The sequence below is a fragment of the Colobus angolensis genome, unplaced genomic scaffold (genome assembly GCF_000951035.1).
Source record: "Colobus angolensis palliatus isolate OR3802 unplaced genomic scaffold, Cang.pa_1.0 Scaffold208, whole genome shotgun sequence".
In the NCBI taxonomy this organism is placed as follows: Eukaryota; Metazoa; Chordata; class Mammalia; order Primates; family Cercopithecidae; genus Colobus; species Colobus angolensis.
In genome coordinates, this window is record NW_012115244.1 from 1,099,692 (window position 1) to 1,119,209 (window position 19,518).

The following is a 19,518-nucleotide window of genomic DNA, read 5'->3' on the forward strand; positions in this document are numbered from 1 at the left end:
TTACGGACGTCTGTGCTCTGAGTGACGCAGTGTCTTCGCGATGCCACACAGGGCAGCGGGTCTTCACCGTCTCAGGGCCCTTTTCATCCCTGAACTTCCCGTGGCTCCTGCCAGCAGAGCTTCGCCCCTTTTATCCTGTTTGCATTGGGCGACTTGAATGAGAGCCGTTAAGCTTTTCTTTCTCTTAGAAACTTACTCCTGTGCGTGCAGCTGAGAATGTCTTATGCATCGTTTTCCTCATTCTGTGCCTGTTTTTCTGTTTTGGGATTCTTCTGTTTAGTTCACCATAGTATAGTACCCAGACTCGAGAATGTCTCTTTTGGGGCTGGTGTCAATTACGTTAGGTCCATAGAATAAAGACTTCTATTTCAAGGTGAGCGCTTGCTTTTCTGTTCTCTCAAAGGCTGTTATTGTTAGCACCTGATCCCTCCTCTGCTTTGGGGGCCTCGTGGTTTTTCTGGGGAACGTTTGCCTAGAGGACCCTCTGGCGGCCACAGCTGTCTGGGCCCTGGCCTGCCCCGCTGTGCCCAGGAGTCCAGGTTGGTGTCTGGTCCCGCAGCCTTTGCTTTCATGCAGCCCACTGAGGCATCCCACCGAGGCTGTGCGGGCCTCCCTCTAGGTGGACTGCCCTTCCGTCCTTGTCTTCTGTGCCCTGAGGACTGAGTTGTGAGGAGGTTGCCAGCAGGTCCACTCACCAGTCTCAAAATAGCTTCCAGCGCTTCTCTTCGTACACAGTTGTACCATTTTCACTGTAGAGCAGTAAGTTCCCTTTTAAAAAGTTTTTTTAATCAGTGGCTTCCTCCATTGCCATTGGGTCGCAGGGCTGAGGACCCCGCACGGTTATTGGGTTGCAGGGCTGAGGACCTCGTGCGGTTGGAGCCGCTTGGCCCTCCCCTGTGGTGGGCGTGGCTCCTCATACCCCCCAACACTTAGCAGGAGCCCTTGGAGACCGTTCTTGTTGCTTTGTAGCTCTGGAGTCATTTTATTTTTATGTAGTTTTTTTCTGGGGTCATTGTAAAGAAAACACATACAGTGTGACTGAGACACAGGTGGCCTCGGATCACCTGTTACACCCGATGTTCACGGTGACTCCATGGATGAAAAGGGCATATCCTGTGAGCTGACAGGAAAGTGGGTGGAGAAGCAAGCGGCCTGAAGGTCCACTCCGAGGTGAGGTGGGCGGGGTCCTGCCCCTCAGAGAAGATGGGGGTCTCTGGAGAGGTGGGGCGGGCAGAGTCCTGCCTCTGAGAGAAGACGGGGGTCTCTGGAGAGGCGAGTGCCAGACGGGAATGGGGACGCCACACAGTGTTAGGGAAGACAGCCGCAGGCAAGCTTGTTAGTGGTATAGAAATGTGAACGTAGGATACTCACAACAGGACGAAAACCAAGAATCAGACATTTAAAGATCGAGCAGGAACGTTCTCATCAGTAAAGCTTCTCCATCATTTTTCTTAAATATAACCACAATATTTTCACACCTGAAAAGACAGTAATTCCTCAATGGCAAATATACAGTCTCACTTAACGTGTAATTTAACAGTACCTATGTCATACTTACATTGCTTCCATTTGAAGTAGCCTGAACAAGCTGTAGCTGTTGGGTGCCAGACCCCTGAGACTCTAGTATCTGAAGGAAGGAGACTCCTCCTGGGCTGCGCCGTTGGTCCCTGTCAGTTCCCTTGCACCTGCCCTCCCGCGGGCTCTGCTGTAGCCGTGACTCAGTCTGCCGAGTGCAGAGGTTCGGGCTGTTGCTGTGAGCTGGCCCTGCCAGGGCTGACTTCCCCGGGGCTGCATGTCAGCTGGGTGGGGGCCACGCCACAGTTGGGATTCCATCCTGTCTGATGAGCCTGTGGGACGGATGTGCAGCTCGCAGAAGGCTCATCTCCACCGTGTGCTCAGGTTGGTGTCTGCTGACATGGTGAGGCAGGACAGTGCAGGCAGGAGGAGCAGGGTCTGCACTGTGAGCTGGTGAAAGGGGCTTGCATTTCGAGTCCTTGGGATTTCCGGTCAGTGATGCCTTTGCCAGAGGCTCTGGGGCGTCCCCTTTAGTCCAGGGCAGCTGTGGGCCCTTGATGTGCATGCGTGGAGGTCCTCTGCTGTGCACGGGCACTGAGCGTGTGGAGCACTGTGGCCCTCAAGAAAGGATGCGTGTTCCTCAGGTAGAAGGTGCGGAGTGTGCAGCTTTGTCCCTTCAGAATTGCAGAGGATGGAGGCTTGAGGCACGGTTGTTGGAGGGACAGTGTGGTTGCCGCTCGTGAGCTAAAGTGTCTGCCTGTGCTACGCTGTGATTTTCCAAAACATCTTGTGGCTTCGATACAGAAGCCTTTGATTGACATCCTGGGTGGCCAGGTGGGCAAAATATTGCAGAATTGTTCTTGGAGACTTAACTAGGTCTTTCAGTTTCATAGAGTAGCTGGTTTAGATTAGATAACCATTTTGCCATTTGGAATATGTGACAAGTTCCAGGGACTGGAATTCTAGGATCCTGACTGATGGCACATGGACGGGGTCTGAGAGGCTTATGCCCGAGTTGTATCGAGTGTGTTCTGAGCTTTTCTCATGTGCAGTTAAGTGATGGCCGGAGGTGGCCCTCCGTCAGCAAGGTTTGAGAGGAGTTTGCCGCCTTATATGTTAACTTCCAGTCAGATTCCACTCGAGGGATGGATTGGGCTTGCCTGTTGTGTCGTGGAGCCTGGAGGCTCAGGTCTTGTTTCTTCTGATTTTATGGATGAGGAACTAAGGCACTGAATGGTCTGGGGGCCTTTTTGGTCCTGGCTGGGGGAGGGGCCTGTGTGGTCCCGGCTGGGCAGGTGGCCGTGCACCCAGGCGTCAGCGACCTCTGTTTCTGACCACGGCCTCCTTCATGCCTCTGGTCAGGGTTGCAGGAGCACGTCCTTAGCCTGTGTGCTGGCGGCTGGAGCCTGACCTGCATGTGGAGCTGCCGCAGAGAGGTCAGGGGCGTGTGGGGTGCATTTGGGGGGCGTGCGTGGCTGAGGCAGGGCCACGGGGGCCCACTTTGGGATAGACCAGGGGTTGGGGAAGTCCCTGCAGCGTGGAGATGGTTATGAGTCCCACATGGGCGTCCTTGCTGGGCCGAGAGCTGGAGGTGTGGAGGCGAGGGTATGGCCCGTGGTAGGGGAGGGCCCTCTGCAAGGCAGGGACGTCTGCACATCTCGGGGCTGCTGTCAGGCAGGAGTGGTGGTTCTGAGGGTTGCACCAGAAGCAGGAGATGGGGGTTTACAGTGCCTGTTAGATAGCTGTGGAGAAGGTGGGGGGAAGGGGGTCTCTTGGAGGTGCTGGAAGGAGACTCCTTCAGGCTCCATCTCTGCTGGCCTGGTGCTCTTGCACCCACAGAGGCCAAGACTGGGGTTGACCACTGGCTTTGGCCCTGCAGAGGCCGTTGGGATTGCAGTGAGCAGTTGAATGTCATGATCAGGACGAGAGCTCGAGGGGGGCCAGGAGGTGGAAGAGGAGGCAGGAAGTGAAGTGAGGCCCCAGGCCTTCTGCCCCAGACAGTGGCTGCATCAGGACGCTGCAGGCTCAGTGCTGGAGCCCCTCCGGCTGCTGCACAGGCCCAGGGACGCTGGAGCCGTAGATGCTCATGAGCAGCCTTGTTTCTCCGCATTGCCCAGTTCCCGCCGGCCAGCGTTCCCAGGTGTTTCACAAACCCCTTTTCCTTAAGCCTGTTGGCGACGTTGAACAGGAGGGGAAGGAGTTTTGTCACCTCGCGTGTGCCCCTGCCTTGGAATACAGCGTTCCCACGTGACAGCTGTGCTCCCAGTGGCTGGCATGGGTGACTTTTTGTTGAGGTGAGGCTTTCCCCCTTGTATTTGAATCGGCTGTGAGGCGCTCTAAGGCGCTCAGTGTCATTTGAAATCAGAGGCACCTTGCAGCCGAAAGCACTGCTGCCCGGCGTCATGGAGCCCAGCCTTGGGGAGAACTTTTTTCTGTCAATCTCAAAACATTGCTCTGAGTCTTGTTGTGTAGTTTTGTATTTTCAAAACGACTTTTTGAATTACAATAGTAACCATACATACTTCAGACGGTTTTAGAAAAGTTTGCAGGTTTAATGAAATGAAAGCTGTACCCAGTGATAATATATACTAAGGATTAAAGTGGTCACACTTCCTGTTGCCAGCACCGGTCCTGCTTGGAAAGAAGCCTCAGTGGCTTGGCCTGGTGCAGCATTGCCTTGCCCCGTCAGCCTTGTGCCAGAGCCTGTCCGGCCCCCTGGATTCAGGGCAGTGCGTAGAGCCCATCCCCTTGACCGCGGGCTCTGTACCATTTCACACTTCTGGTTTTTATAATGTCAAAAAGACTTTACAAAGAGGTTAGTGTTTTTCCAAAGACCTTTTATTTAAAAAACATTTTTTTTTTTTTCCGAAAGCTCCCATCACAGTATTTGGGAATGTGGCACAGACTTCTGTGCTGGGGTGAGCGGGGCTTTTTTTCCTGCCTTTCTTGAGAGTCATCCACAGCCAGTCACCACTCCCTGTTTTTTTCTTTTTTTGTTTGTTTGTCGTTTTTGCATTTTTAACTTGGAAGACCTTGACCAGAGATCAGATTTAATGTTTCTTTCCTTTTATTTGCTAACCTCGTGGCCCAGTAGAGCTCTGTGGGAATGCCCACTTAAGGCTCCTTTAGTTATGTGAGATACCTTTTCTTCCTCAAGGTAAGTGAATTATTGATTGCAGAAATTGTTATGAACTCGAGTGATGTGTTTAATATTGGCGCGTGTGAAATAATCTTTCCCAGTTTTTTTCAGAGAGTAACTGTGCGCCCGGGCACTGCACCCAGGGCCGCAGCCTTTGGCGTTAGGGAAGCCCACACAGTGTGGCCCGAGCCCACGGGGCCCGCACTGCCGAGCAGACAGTACGTGCGATGCGTTGTTTCCTTAACTGAATTAGTATTTTGGTGGGCTTCACATTTATAGTAAGTTTTATAATAGATTTTATAATCTTCAGTTTTCAAAAATCACTTTATTTATAATTTTTTCAGGAGATAACTCTCCCCCTAAACTTGAACCATCAGATGCATTACCTCTTCCTTCAAACTCGGAGACTAATTCAGAACCACCAACCCTCAAACCAGTAGAACTCAACCCAGAGCAGAGTAAACTTTTCAAAAGAGTCACATTTGATAATGAATCACATAGCGCTTGCACTCAGAGCGCACTGGTAAGCGGACGCCCTCCAGAGCCCACCCGCGCCAGTAGTGGCGATGTGCCGGCGGCGGCGGCCTCCGCGGTGGCGGAGCCAGCAAGCGATGTAAACAGACGCACTTCTGTTCTCTTCTGCAAATCGAAAAGTGTAAGCCCCCCAAAGTCTGCCAAGAACACTGAAACCCAGCCAACTTCTCCTCAGCTAGGGACCAAAACCTTTTTGTCTGTAGTCCTTCCGAGGTTGGAGACTCTTCTGCAGCCAAGGAAAAGGTCGCGGAGCACATGCGGAGACTCCGAGGTGGAGGAGGAGTCCCCAGGAAAGCGCCTGGATGCAGGTAAATGCCGCGGGCGGCCCTGAGGCGCCCTTGCCCACCGGTGCCGGGAGCGTCCTTCAAGATCCTTGGTGCGATGGGGGGGTGCCGAGCTTCTGTTTCTGCGGCATTCTCTTAATTTCCAGAGAAGACAGCAGTGCAGTTTTTTCTTTCAAAAGCCTTGAATTGCAGTTCTGAGGTCGGCGCCCTCATGGGGGGTCTGTTTGCCACGAGAGATTGTGCAGCCTTGCTGGGCTGCCCTGGGCCAGGGGTCAATGGTCCTTGGTCCTGTCTTCTGCCGCATACTTCCTCTCTGATTTTTTTTTTTTTTTTAAAGAGAGACAGAGTCTTGCCCTGTCACCCAGGCTAGAGTGAGTGGCTCACTGCAGCCTCCAGCTCCTGGGCTCGAGTGATTCTCCTGCCTCAGCCTCCTGTGTAGCTGGGACTACAGGTGCACACCACCACTCCCAGCTAATTTGAAAATTTTTGGTAGAGATGGGATCTCGCTGTGTTCTCCTAGCTGGTCTTGAACTCCCGGCCTCTGACTCCCAAAGTGTTGGGATTAGATGTCTGAGCCACTGCACCTGGCCCCTTCTGATCTTTAAAAAAGTACTGAGAATGAATTCAAGTGTAGTTTTAATTGGTCATCTTGACTTTGCTGTGCACATCTGGGTAAACTGGTGACTGGCCGCTCCCAGCACTTGTGGGAGCTCCACTCTGCACCCCTCAGTCAGGTCTCCCGCAGCGCCACAGACCTAGGACCCCGGGGTTGAGCCTGGCCCTTCCCTGGGCCTCTGAGAGGACCTGCCCTCATGGTAAATGCAGTACTTTGCAGTTGATTTCAGCAACGTTTCCTCACTGTTTTATGTGGCCCTGTTAGCCACATACGTGATGAGGTATTAGGACCTGCTGAAATAGCACCGGAAAGTGCTTCTCATCTCTTCCTGCGCTTTCGTAACTGAACTCTGTTGAATTACTCGGCGAGGGTGTTCCTGTGTGTGTGCGTGCGTGCCGAGAGCATTTGAGGAGGGCAGCTGTGCTCCTGCAGCCTCTGCTTCCTGCCCCTCAGAGGAAGTTGAGGAGTTCGTGTCCTTTTAAGAGGAGCCCCTGTCTTCGGTTTGCTTGTTCAGTCCCGGCTGTGCTTCTGGAGGTGCCAGGTCAGGCTGCCAGTGTCTCCTTTCTGGAAGCGTGTTTGGAGCACGTTTGTCATTCTGGTTTTTGTCCCGAGTCAAGGCTTGATTCCCGTCTGTCCTGTCTGCCTGTTATACCTAGATAAGGGGAAGCGCGTTTTCTTCTGGCTGTGCTGGTATGCGGTGGTTCCTCATGCACTTCAGCAGTGAGAGAGAATGGGGCTGGGTGGGTGTTGCTTATTTCCCAGAGGGGCAGCGAGTGAGCCCTGTGTCGTGGAGCCTCGCTGAGCTGGTGGCAGACGGAAGGCTGTGGTGGGCGAGACCCCCCCAGGCCACTCCCTCACATCTTGACCCTGCTCCTTCCTTCCGCTGGTCTCTGGCCTGAGCGTCGGGGAGGGGAGCGAGACCAGGTGCTGTCTTTAGGCCTTTGTGCACCTCCCACCCTTGCCAGCGAGCAGGTCATGCCTCTTGTTGCCAGAGTAATTTCTGGTAAATTTCATTTTGATTTGTATGAAAATTTTGCACATAAATGAATTGTGTAGAAATTTTCTACCCATGTGCTTTTACTTTGATGGATTGATACTAAATTGGCATTTTAAAATAATTTGAAAAAGTTTTTTTGGTTTCTAAGTAATATGAGGCTATTGAAGTGCTTCACAAGATACCGATAAGGACAGAGGGCCCTTGACTCAGGACTTGGGGATGTCTCTTAGCCACGTTGGCCAAAGACTCTTTGACCTGGTTTTCCAAGCGCCCTGGAAGTCCTGCCATGAATCGGGTCAGGGTGCTGTGTGCTGGGTACTAGAGGTTGGTTCGGTGCAGTCGTGGGCGTCCCCTCCGCACGCAGAACTTGGAGTTCGGCCGACGCTCCGCTTCCTGGGGGTTTCACGTCTGTCGGTGGCGGAGGTGTGGGGCTCTGTGCGTGGAGGCCCTGCTGGCTGTGGGGCTGGGGTTTGGGGGCGGCGTCCCCTCCACACTCGGCAGGATGCTCATGTGGTGGCTTCCACCAGGGGGCGCCACCCGACCGGCCCTGCCCCGGCTGTGCGCGCCCACCGCGGACAGAGTGTTGCCGGCTGGCGGCCACGTCCTCGGCAACCTCTCAGGCTCGCTCATCAGATGTCCCTGGTAGAAAAGCGCGTGTCCCCTCCAGGCCACGGCCCTACACGGGAGTGGAGTGTTTTGCGGGATTCCTGTGGTGACAGTGGTGTAGAGCAGTCTCACTGCAGACCTTCAGTGAGCGTGGCCCGTGGTGGCTTTTGAGAATTATGGTGCCCTTTGATCCTGACTGAAGTGGAGATTTCTGCTCTCTCATTCCCGAGTGACAGTGGATTTCCGTGGAGGCGCGGTGAGTTCCTGAGCTCTCTCCTGAGCAGCTGGGAGCCTCAGCAGCATTAAGACCGGGCCCTCGGGAGCAGGAGGCATTCCACGGCTGCGGCCAAGGTGCCCGGGGGAGGGCTGGGCGTGCTCTGAATGGTGCCAGTCCCACCATCCGCCCTCGCTTTGGGTTCACCGGAACCTTCTGGTGCTCTGCACATGGGGGATTTCTTGCTCCGAGCTGCAGGTCTTCTCAGTCTTAGGACAGGAATTACTCAGAACCTTCTGATGTTTTCCAAACATTCATCTGTGTGCTCTGAACTTTAAGGGGTGCTCTGGCATTTACCAGCACGCGCACGATTCTGAGTCAGGCTGAACAGGGTTGCTGGTCCGGAGGCGAAGCACTCACTGGGGGCCTCCCGCCGCAGTGCTGTGCAGCGGCCTTGTGCTTCCGCGATGGCCCAGCCCGAGGCTGGCCCTGGCTCGTGGCCTCCTTCCTCCGCAGCTGCGCGCTCACCAGCAGCGAACCGTCACCTGAAGCGGTGTTCCACTCGCCACCATATCGGAGACCCCTGCCGCGAGTCTCCATGTGCACGTGGTGGGGCGTGCGAGCGCGGAGGTGTCCTTGGTGTCCTTCGGCTGTTCAGGGAGGAGGCTGAGCTGTCCTGCCCTTTCATTCAGACTAAATGGCTTTTTCACTGTTTTCCAGGTTCTCACTTTAACCACTAATGTGCTGGGTAGTTCACTCTTTGGACCCTAATCATTTTCTCTTACCTCAACTTGGACTGGAGTTCTGCTAAGCTGCCGTTTTGGAACACACAAAGATCACTGCATCTTGCCTTTCACTTAATTCTTGCGGATCCCGTTGGAATCATCAGCTCAAACATCCTCTAAACACAAACACAAACAGCAGCCCTGGAGGAACTCTCCCCCACCCCAGCCCACCCCCTCTGTAAGTCAGCCCGGCAGTGGGAATGGTGCTGGCGCCCGGTGCACGCCTGGAGCTGGTGGGATGTCGCGGCGCCTCAGCCTTCCCTCTGGATAGTCACAAAGGACGCAGAGGAGAGCCCGGCACCGGCTGGGAGCCTGCTGCAGCCGACGACACAGTGGACAGCATTCTGAGGCTGTCCTGAGCGTGTGGAGCCACCCCGTAGTGACCTTTGGTTGGCGTGCGGCGGCCATGCCCAGCGCGTTGTGCTGTGTTGGTGCCGTGGGGTATGGAGGAACTTGGCTCGGCGCCATCTGAGGATGTGGCATGGACAGTGCGTGCTCACTCACTTGCTAGCATCTTCTCTGTTTCTGGGTTTTCTACCTGATTTCCTTCTCCCCTGACTTCCCCTTCCTCTGTTTTCTCCCCACAATCCCCAGTGGATTCTTGAGCAGTGCTGCTGTTTGTCTCTTGCTGGCGCCACACTGAGTGCCCCTGCGGCCAACTGAGAAGTCCTGCTCGTTGGGTGGGGCATCCCTGGACGCCTGGGATCTTGTGCAGGCGTCTGGCCTGGGCCTCGGGCCTGTCGCTGACCATCCCGGCTGCATCGTCATGGAGCGGGTCCCGGCGAGATGGGCCTCGGGTCTGTCTCTGACCGTCCCCAGCTGCCTGTGATGGAGCAGGTCCCAGCAAGTCTTGTGCAGGTGTCTGGCCTGGGCCTTGGGTCTGTCTCTGACCGTCCCGGCTGTGTTATCACGGAGCGGGTCCCAGCAAGAGCAGAGTGCTGTTGGACGCTTCTTCCGTGTGTGTTTTTATTGAGAGGTTGAAAAATGCACCAAAAATGCTCTCCTTTTAACGACGGTAAAAGTGAAACTGAAAACAGAAGATAATGGGCTCTCCCACCTCTGGGGCAGCGTGGATGCTGGAGCCTTTGCCACTGCGTGGGGCCCTCAGGGCTCTGGTCTTTGGGGTGCAGGCTCAGCCCACCTGCTTCATACGGCCAAGCTTCCTATGAGCCAGAGAAGCCGAGGCGGCAGCTTGGGTGCTGGTGGCAGGGTGGGCAGGGGTGGGCTTGTATCCTGGGCTGCGGGGATGTGTTCCCATGGCTCCCTGCCCTCAGGCGTCTCGGCAGCCACTGATCGGGGCCTGGTGTTCTTGCACCTGTGGCCTGGAGGATTCGTGGTGTCCGTATGGGTTAGGGGCTGAGAACCTGAGGCTAGAGGAGACTATGGCCCATCAGTCAGACCTGCAGGCCTCCGCCTCCCCAGGTGGGCCCCGGGGCTTCTCTTCCCTGTGGGGAGGGGCGGTGTCCCAGCTGCTGTGGCCTGTAGTCTCTCAGAAGACCCTTTGGGGACCTCCCGGGACAGTTGCAGGTGTGCTGTGGATATACCTGGTGACAGGCAGGCTTCCAGGGACCACACTTGACTGGGCTGTGGGACACCTTTGCGCCATCTCCTTTGTGCCATCTCCTTTGGGGGCAGAGAGGGACGTTTCTGTATTCAGTCTTTGGTCTCCTAGGAAGTCACTGGGAAGGCCGCTTGAGGGTGGGTGGACCCTGGCCACTGTGGGAATTTGTGCAGCTCCTGTGTTGAGGGGACAGTGGCTCTTCCCTGGCAGCCGCCGCCTCTTTTAATGTATTTTGCACAATCACCAGCTTTACTTTCAGCATTAAAAGAACACCTCGTGCTGAAAAAGTTGCTGAAAGTTGCCCCCTGCTGTATACACGATTTAGAGACTTGGGCCCGACGTCAGTGCCTGTAGTTTGCAAATGCCTCATGGACCAGGCACCCATCTCTGCAGACCTCAGGCCCTGGGTTCCCCACGTTGGGTCCCACCTCAAGGCTGGCCTGGGCTTCAGTATGTTCTGGGCTGAGGTCCTTGCAGGGGTGCCGAGGCTGCGCGTCACGGTGGACATCTCCCAGCTGGCCGGAAGAGCCTCACAGGGCGGGAGTTGGCAGGGCTGGGAGGGAGAGATCTCAGAACCGTAGCTGTCTTAGATGAGTTTCTGGTGGCCCAGGTGGAGGCTGCGAGGGTCTGGGCAGCACAGGCCACCTCGAAGCTCCCCTGAGGTTCTGGGGACTCCAGGCAGTGGCCGCAGAGCCTCCCGGGCCGTGTCTGTGGCCTGGTCTGGCCTCTGGGGTGATCCTGCACTGCTGTAGCGCCTGAACCGCCTGTCGGGCCCTGCGTTCATCGCGCCCCCACCAGGCCTCTCGCTGGCTGGCATCTTGGTCTGGGTTTGTCCGTGCTGCCCACGTCTTCCTGGGCGCTGTCACATTTTCACAGGTGACACACGGAACCTCTGTGTGTACTTGCGTCATATGTGCACTCACTGAATGCTTAGGAAAATTAAGAGGGGCATTTTATCATTCTCCTCTTTCTGAGAATTTAGGACTTGCCTTGTGTTTTAATCCCCTGCCTGGCCCCACTCCATGCGGTGGTGCTCGTGGAGCTGGGGCCTTCATGGCTAGTGAGTGGCCTGTGCATGGCCTGGCTGTGTTGGGGCTGCAGCTGCCAGCACAGCTGCGGGTGCTCCGGTGCTGGGGCCCTCAGGCTGGCGTCACTGGGCAGTCTTGTGAAGGCTGCACTGGTCCTCGTCTTCCCCCAGGTGGCCATTGCTCGGCCGAGCAGTAACTACTCAAAGCCTTTCCACCCAGGCCCTGGGCCGCGTCTGCTCAGCCTGGAGCAGGCTCACCCTGTACCTGGGGTCTGAAGTGCGCTGGGGGCCTGGCTGTGGGGTGTGGGTCGCCAGGCTGGTGGCTGCTGTCTGGAGATGGCTCACACGCGTTGGCAGACCCGTCCCTGAGCCTGTGGGCTGAACGCTGGCAGGGGTGCTGGGCTCCGTCCGTCCACTGCTGATGCAAGCTGGGTGGGCTTCCCCTGCCTTCACCCACTCAGGTGGGAGTAGGGATGGACTCCTTGCTCCTGGGGGGTCCTCAGGGGCCAGGACAGGACTTTTAACTCCCTCTTGAGACACCTTCAGGGCCTGAGTGTGCAGGGTCTGAGCCGCTCTGTGATGAGTGTGGGGAGGATGTGGAGCCCTGGGGCAGCTCAGCATGTGGCTCAAGGCCTTCTACTGTAGGTTCTTGCATTTATTTGTTCCCTTGCCAAAAATGAGTATGACACCCCCACCTGGCCGTATTTCCTGCCTTAAAATGACCGAGGTTAAAATGAGAAACACGGAGCTTCGTTTGGAGCTCAGGGTACATTCCAGTCCAGCAGACACAGAACGAGTGTCTGACTTGAGTCTGTGGAGGGCAGCAGGGCGCCCGCCTAGTCTGCGCATTCCCTTCTGAGCTGTTCACCGAGGTTGATTTAGCCCCTCTGTTTCAGTCAGTCGTGCTCATTGAGAACAGATGGGAAGCGTTTGAAGCAGGTGGAAAACCCCGCAGTCCAGCCATTCCCTTCGAAACATGTCTCCCAGCCACTCGGGAGGCTGAGGCAGGAGGATCACTTGAGCCCAGGAGGTCGAGGTTGCAGTGAGCTGTGGAGTCCATTACACTCCATCCTGGGTGACAGAGCAAGACATCGTTTCCAAAAAAAAATTCTACATTAATGCTCTATTTACAAGTTTACACAGTTTCCTTTGGAAATAGATTTAAAAATTTTTAAGGATGAGGTAGGCAAGAAAATGGGGTTCTTTTTGGATAAAAAAATTCACACAGCTGGGTGCGGTGGCTCACGCCTGTAATCCCAGCACTTTGGGAGGCTGAGACGGGCGGATCACGAGGTCAGGAGATGGAGGCCATCCTGGCTAACACGGTGAAACCCCGTCTCTACTAAAAATACAAAAAATCAGCCGGGCGTGGTGGCGGCGCCTGTAGTCGCAGCTACTCGGGAGGCTGAGGCAGGAGAGTGGCGTGAACTTGGAAGGCGGAGGTTGCAGTGAGCTGAGATTGTGCCACTGCACTCCAGCCTGGGCGACAGAGCGAGACTCCGTCTCAAAAAGAAAAAAAAATTCACACACCGCTTCAGCTCTCACACCCGGAGGCTGCCCTGGCGGGAGCATCATCCCCCTGTTGTGACTCCCGTGGGGGACCTTGTGGGGGGGATCCTAGGGCAGATGTGTTGTTCCCTGTTGACTGACATAAAGTCAGGCCTTTTTAGGGGGAAATACTGAGATTTGCCTTATTTTTCAAATGTTGAGATGATGGAATTGTAAACTGTGTTTTGTGTAGCTGTGTATAATACGTGAATGCCAGTGATCGCAGCTTCCTGGTGAGTGAGGCCGGACGCACTCAGACACGGCGATGGCCCCGGATTCTCTGTTTTAAAGTGTTTCGTCAGCATTTTTGACTTCGTGTTAACACTTGTCTTTTGAACCAAGGTTTTTTCTTTTTAAAACCTGATTTCCTGTTCCCTGGAACTCTGCTCCTGTGAACACGATTTTGTGTCTTTGGTGACCCCTTCAGCCTGGTGAAGGGTCCGTCCAGATGCAGTGTGTGCCCACGTGGACAGGCCACCCCCGTGTTTGCACTCACAGGTTGCACATCTGCTCCTGTGGCAGGCTCACGGCACCCTTTCTTTGCCTTCACAGAGCCTGTTTAAAGACCTGGGCTTGTCAAGAGGAGCATCTTCCCGGTGCTCAGCAAACTACTGTGATCAGAGCTGACTGCAGTGTGTTACACTGATTTCATTTAACGAGTAACTTTGGTGTCTGCTTACTGTAAGGACTGTACTCTGGGAGTGAAAAGGAAGATGCTGTCTTACCTGTCTGGGAAACGTTCCTTGGAAGATGTGTTCCAAGTGTCACGTAGTTGAGTCTTGCTTGGGCACGCCCTGGTTGCGCTGAGCTCAGGGCTGGCCTGCCTGTGTTCCAGGTCTCACCAACGGCTTTGGGGGTACGAGGAGTGAGCAGGAGCCAGGCGGTGGCCTGGGGAGGAAAGCCACACCCCGACGACGCTGCGCCTCCGAGTCCAGCATCTCCTCCAGCAACAGCCCGCTCTGCGACTCAAGGTGGGCCCCGCGGCCCCGCACTTCCTGCCCCGCGGCCCCCGGCGCCACCCGCCCCGCCTGGCCGTCTGGAGACCAGGACACTCCAGCTCCCATCTTAGTGCCCCCTGAAAAGTTCTGGCCCGGGATTCATGTGTGCTCTGCCCGTGTGGGTGGTTTCCCGTGCTGCGTGTTAATCTGCTTGGTAGAGTTCAAGCAGAAGTAGGAAAAACACTCCGTGAAGTAGGAACACAATGTTAGAAACTGCAATTAAGTTTATACTTGGTCTTTTCCTCCCAGAATCTGGCAGTGAGCACAGCCCTGTGAAGGCCACATTGGCCTCCTGAGTCCCCGCTGCCACAGGCTCACTCGCTCCAGACCTGTGCACCCACAGGCCTGCCTGGCTGCGGGGGTGTCAGGCAGGACGCATGGCCAGCTTGGTGGCGGGCAGCCCACGGGACGAAACCTGAGTGAGGCTGAAGCCAGGGTGGGACACCTGACTCCCTCTGCTCTTCCTCCCGAAGCTTTAGTGCGCCCAAATGTGGGCGGGGCAAACCGGCTCTTGTGCGAAGGCACACGCTGGAGGACCGCAGTGAGCTGATCTCCTGCATCGAGAACGGGAACTACGCCAAGGCGGCCAGGATCGCAGCCGGTGAGTCACCCGGACCCGCCTCTGTGGCTCTCCACACCTCCCGGTTAGCGTCTTAGGGCTCGACTGCTGGGGACTGGACTCTGGCTCAGGGAGCACGGTGCCCTGTGTGGAGCCCCACCCTGGCCAACCTCCTGGGGAGCCCTGCTGGGGTGCCTGTGGAGGTGGCGCCTCCTCCATCCTGCCTTCGTTTCCCTGTGGAACGTCCAGCTCTGTGTGGCTTCTGGCTGCCGGGCACTGTCAAGGCTGTCTGGGGTTGTTTAGGGTCAGTGGTCATTTGTGGCTGCACAGGGAACTGACTGCAGGGTGGGTGCCCCCAACTTCAGGCCCCTGGGAGAAGGGGAGGCCCTGGGGTTTGGGGTTGGCACGGCCCTCACTGTGGAAGGCAGCCATGCTGTGAGGGAGCATCAGGACGGAGACCCCCCCCCCCGGTGGGAGGGACAACAGGGAGCTGGTCTGGTGTAGGGGGAGCCAGGACTTTGGTTTCGGATTTGGGGTGTCAGCTGCATAAATGAGGCAGGAGCACGCTGGGAGCCCTGTCCTTGGGGCAAGGAGGGCTCAGAAGGGACTGTGCTGGGCACCTGGAGTCAGAGCCTTCCAGCCCGGAGGGCAGGAGATTCTCTGGGTCCGTGGGAGGCTGGTGGCCCCAGGTGGGCTGCAGGGACAGCGGGGGATGCAGGGGCCTGGACTCCACAAGAGAGGCAGTGGTGCTGCCGGGGGTGGGTGAGAAAGGCCTAGGAACTGGGCTGTGCTCTGGAGACCCCACCCTGTTGCTGGGTACCTTTTGTGGGGGGGCAGGGCATGCCCCCTCTGTCCTGCTGACGCCGTGCCTCTCTCCGCAGAAGTTGGCCAGAACAGCATGTGGATCTCCACTGATGCTGCCGCCTCAGTGCTGGAGCCCCTGAAGGTGGTGTGGGCCAAGTGCAGCGGCTACCCCTCCTACCCGGCCCTGGTGAGGACGGCCCTCATGGTGCCCAGGGCCCCAGCACCTGCGGGTCCCGAGGAGGCTCACAGCTGGGGGGCGGGGGTGGTCCGAGGAGGCTCACACTGCTGCGGGGGGTGGGGGTGGTGCAGTGACAGGTGCAGTCGTCAGTGGGTGTGAGCCTCACAGTGACCTCAGTGGGTCCTTCTCGTGCAGATCATTGACCCTAAGATGCCGCGTGTGCCCGGCCACCACAACGGCGTCACCATCCCAGCCCCACCCCTAGACGTGCTGAAGATTGGGGAGCACATGCAGACCAAGTCCGACGAGAAGCTGTTCCTCGTTCTCTTTTTTGATAATAAGAGAAGTTGGTGAGTCAAGAGGCCTTAGACTCCAGGGACCGGCTGGGATGGTTGTGTGGGGGCCGTGGGCTTGGTGACCTGAGTGTCCCTGTGGTGAGCAGCCTCTTTATCTGCTGGGCCCTGGCACAGCTAAAGTCGGAGGTGGGTGCTCTGCTGTTTGCCTGGTGGAGAAGGGCACTGCCCAGCACCCCCACTGGGACTGTGGGACGGGCACTGAGCGCAGGGTCTGTCTCTGTCTGATGGCTTCCTTTCCCTCTCACCTGAGCCCCATTGGCCCGGGCTGTCTCTTCTCTATTCCTTACCCGTGTCCACTGTAGTGTTGGGGGTCCCACTGCTGGGCTCTTGGACCCCTGTGCTGCAGGACACGGCCCCCGCCCGGGCCTGGCCTCTGGCCCTGTGCTTAGAGCCTTCCGTCCCGGCGTCACCCAGCTCTGCTCAGACGTCCGCACCATCACAGGAGGCTCCCCTGTGCCCTGGCCTGCTTTTTCACACGATGCCTGGGACTCCGATGTGCCAGGGTTCAGACCCCAAGACCCCTCTGTGTAGAACACGCTGGCAGCACACGCCTCTGGGAGGAGATGTGGCCCCAGCTGTGCCCTGCGCACGTGGCCCAGGCAGGTGCTTCCTGGTTCCCCGTGGAGCCGGCTGCTCTGGGGACCTGGCGCAGAGGCTCAGGCCACCTGCGTGTGGTGTGTGTGCCTGGAGCATGGCTGGCAGCACGGGCATCCCTCCTGTCTTTCTCCTCATCGCCCGACCTCTGCCTCTCTGGCCACATGGCCATTGCTCCTTGTCAGGCCCTGAGCGAGGCCCACACCTTGTCCATCCGAGGGCCCCTTTGGTGGGGTCTCCCCAACCACCGGCCCCTGCCCCAGGGCCCACCCTGGCTCTGGGCTTCGTGTGTGCGTGTCTTGTCACTCAGCAGGCACCGGGAAACGTTCTGGAGGTGGAGGAGGAGGTGATGGTTTTTATGCCTTACTTAGCTCCCCATATCCCCAGGCCGGGGAGGGAAAGGGAGGGGTGCACCCCTGGCCTCGGGCCTGTCCCTCCACAGGGCCCAGCTGTCTGGTGGTGCTGAGCAGGGTCCCTTTCTGTCAGAGGGCAGTGGGTGTGTTAGATGATGACATGGAGCATGTTGAAGCACCACGTGCAAGCAATGATTTCCCCATGTTTTTCCTTTTAAAAAGGCAGTGGCTTCCTAAGTCCAAAATGGTTCCCCTTGGTATTGACGAAACTATAGACAAGTTAAAGATGATGGAAGGGAGGAACTCCAGCATCCGGAAGGCCGTGCGGATCGCTTTTGACCGCGCTATGAACCACCTGAGCCGCGTCCACGGGGAGCCGACCAGCGACCTCAGTGACATTGACTGACGGCCCGGCTGCCAGCGCGGGTCTTGTCCATAGTGTCGATAAGCTGTACATGTTTGTATATTGTTCAGAACTTAACTTATTCTGATTTTTAGTTGTAGCTCTTTAATTCTTTTTCCCCAGGGAGGGGGGAGTTTTATTTCCAAGTTTTCTAGGAACCCATCTCCGTCTGGGCGCTGTGAGTGGGGTGGGCGCGTCCGGGCAGCACAGTGCGTCTGTCACACGACCCCGGGCCGTGCTGCTGGCGTCACTTTCTTTGACATGTAGCTTTTTCTTAAAGACTTTTGAATGTTTAATAATTTTGTAAATCATTCTCTTTACACAGAGTACCACTTATTTAATAAGACGGGATGTAAATTTACAATGACAAATGTGTATTTTAAGAGAGAAAAGGATATTATTTTGAACGGTACTTTGTGGAAAGGGGGAGAATAAAGTTGTGCTGTGTACATCACTTGCAGATCACCAAAAACACCCCGCTGCCCGCGCCCGCCGGCGGGTTGTCCCCGCGCCCGTCGTCCTGCCCGCCTCAACCCGCAGGTGTGCCTCCCAGCGGATTATTTATTGTAGAAAGTGTATTCATTTGCTTTATAATGAAAAATACATTTGCAAAGGTATATTGATATGCATTTTTATACAGGCACATAAAAATTCAACTCCGCTTGGGAGCAGAATGCATTGCATTGTATAAATGACTCTGGCCTGTGTGTACTTTGATTTTATAACTTGTAATCTTTTGTTTACAATGAGGGGCTTTCTGTAACTTGTTTTAATTTAGAACACTTTGGTAGCAATAGAAACTTTGGATACATTTTTGTATGGTACATGTGATGTATATAGAATTAGTACTTTATTTTTATTTTTAAGAGGTAAAGCATTATGTTGGGGAAAGTAGGGTGGGTTTCCAAATTTGCATTTTTTATATTAAAAATAAAGTCAAGATTTGGACGGTGTGGCCATTTTATTCCTACAGCCCTAGACGGCTGGTGAGCCCCGAGGACAGGTGGGGTGCTGACTGCAAGGGGCGGAGACACGCCTTTCTCTTAAAAATTGTCATGGGATGGCATTATTTATTATTTCAGCTGATCACATTTTATTTTAAAATTTTAATTACATAAAAGTTTTAAATGCTTTTTAAGCCTACACCGTTTGTAACATCTCCATAGAAACTTGGAAATAAAGTCTTCCTTAGATAGTTTCTGTCCTGCCTCTGGCAGGTGCTTCCTATCGATCGTGGCTCTCCTTCCCACAGCCAGCCCCGCCCGGCAGGCCCCTCCCCACCGCCAGCAGCTGGTGGCCCCCAGGATCACCCACCGCCCACGCAGAAGGGAAACGGGTGCAGGAGCCAGGTGGAGGCCCAGGAGCACTCAGGGCTGCTGAGAGGCCCAGCTAAGGGCGGGTGCAGTTTGTGCCCCTTCTCTTTCCCACACAGCCTCATGGTGCTGTCGAGCGGAATCTGCTTTCTAAGCGTGGGTCTGAGCGGAGGGAGATGCTGAAGCTTTGAGCTTTTTGTTTCTGGCTTAACCTTGGTGGATTTTCACCCTCTGGGCATCATGTCTTGTCCAGGGGAGGGGCTGGGGAGGGCCTGGAGCTGTAGGGACAGAGGGCTGAGGTGGCGGGGAGTGTGGGGGGGGCGGTACTGCCTGGGCTGACCACATAATATGTGGTCAACTGCAGATCAATTATTTTTTTTTTTTGGAGACAGTCTTTTTCTGTTGCCCAGGCTGGAGTGCAATGGCTCGATAGCTCACTGCCACCTCCGCCTCCTGGTTCAAGTCATTTTCCTGCCCCAGCTTCCGGAGTAGCTGGGACTGCAGATGCCTGCCACCACGGCTGGCTAATTTTTGTATTTTTATTGGCAATGGGGTTTTGCTATGTTGCCCAGGCTGGCCCCAAACTCCTGCCCTCAAGTGATCCACCTGCCTCAGCCTCCCAAAGTGCTGGGATTACAGGCTTGAACCACTGCACCTGGCCAGCTGCATATTATTAATTAGACATAAAATGCAAAATAAGATGATGTAAACACAAAGGTGTGAAATAGGATTGGTACCTGCTGAGCGCGCCTGGCCTGGAGCATCGCCCCTCTGCAAAAGCAGGACTCAGCACGCGTTCTCTGGTCCTTGCTCTTACAGGGGGGTGAGCTGCTGTGCGTCTTCCAGCCACTTTCTGGGCTGCTCAGAGGCCTCTCACAGGTTTTCTGGGTTGCTGCCACTTGCAGGGGTGCTGAGGCCGAGCTCCTCCCATGCGGGGCGTGTCCAGGCGCCCTCTCTGAGGGCTTGGCAGGTACAGGTGGGAGTGCGGGTCTCTGGGCTGCTGTGGGGGCTGGGCAGGCTCCTGGAAGACCTCTCTGTGTCTGGCTGAGAGCGCAGCCGGAGGGGAGGTTCCCAGGGAGGCGGTTATGCGGGGGAGGGGGGAAGGGGGGTGCCGAGGAGCCGGCGGGACTCCCT

General features: G+C 55.9%; 1 protein-coding gene across 1 annotated transcript in view; it reads left to right on the forward strand.

Annotated features, from left to right (window-relative positions):
• Window positions 1–18,019, forward strand: part of BRD1 (bromodomain containing 1) — a 49,381-nt gene extending 31,362 nt beyond the window's left edge. Inside the window, exons 8-13 of the mRNA XM_011942255.1 lie at window positions 5,392–5,496; window positions 13,662–13,797; window positions 14,298–14,425; window positions 15,265–15,374; window positions 15,561–15,715; window positions 16,891–18,019. Of these exons, the coding sequence (XP_011797645.1) occupies window positions 5,392–5,496; window positions 13,662–13,797; window positions 14,298–14,425; window positions 15,265–15,374; window positions 15,561–15,715; window positions 16,891–17,074 (818 nt within the window). The 3' untranslated portion in view covers window positions 17,075–18,019. The remainder of the gene's footprint in view (window positions 1–5,391; window positions 5,497–13,661; window positions 13,798–14,297; window positions 14,426–15,264; window positions 15,375–15,560; window positions 15,716–16,890) is intronic.
• Window positions 18,020–19,518: the final 1,499 nt, after the last annotated feature.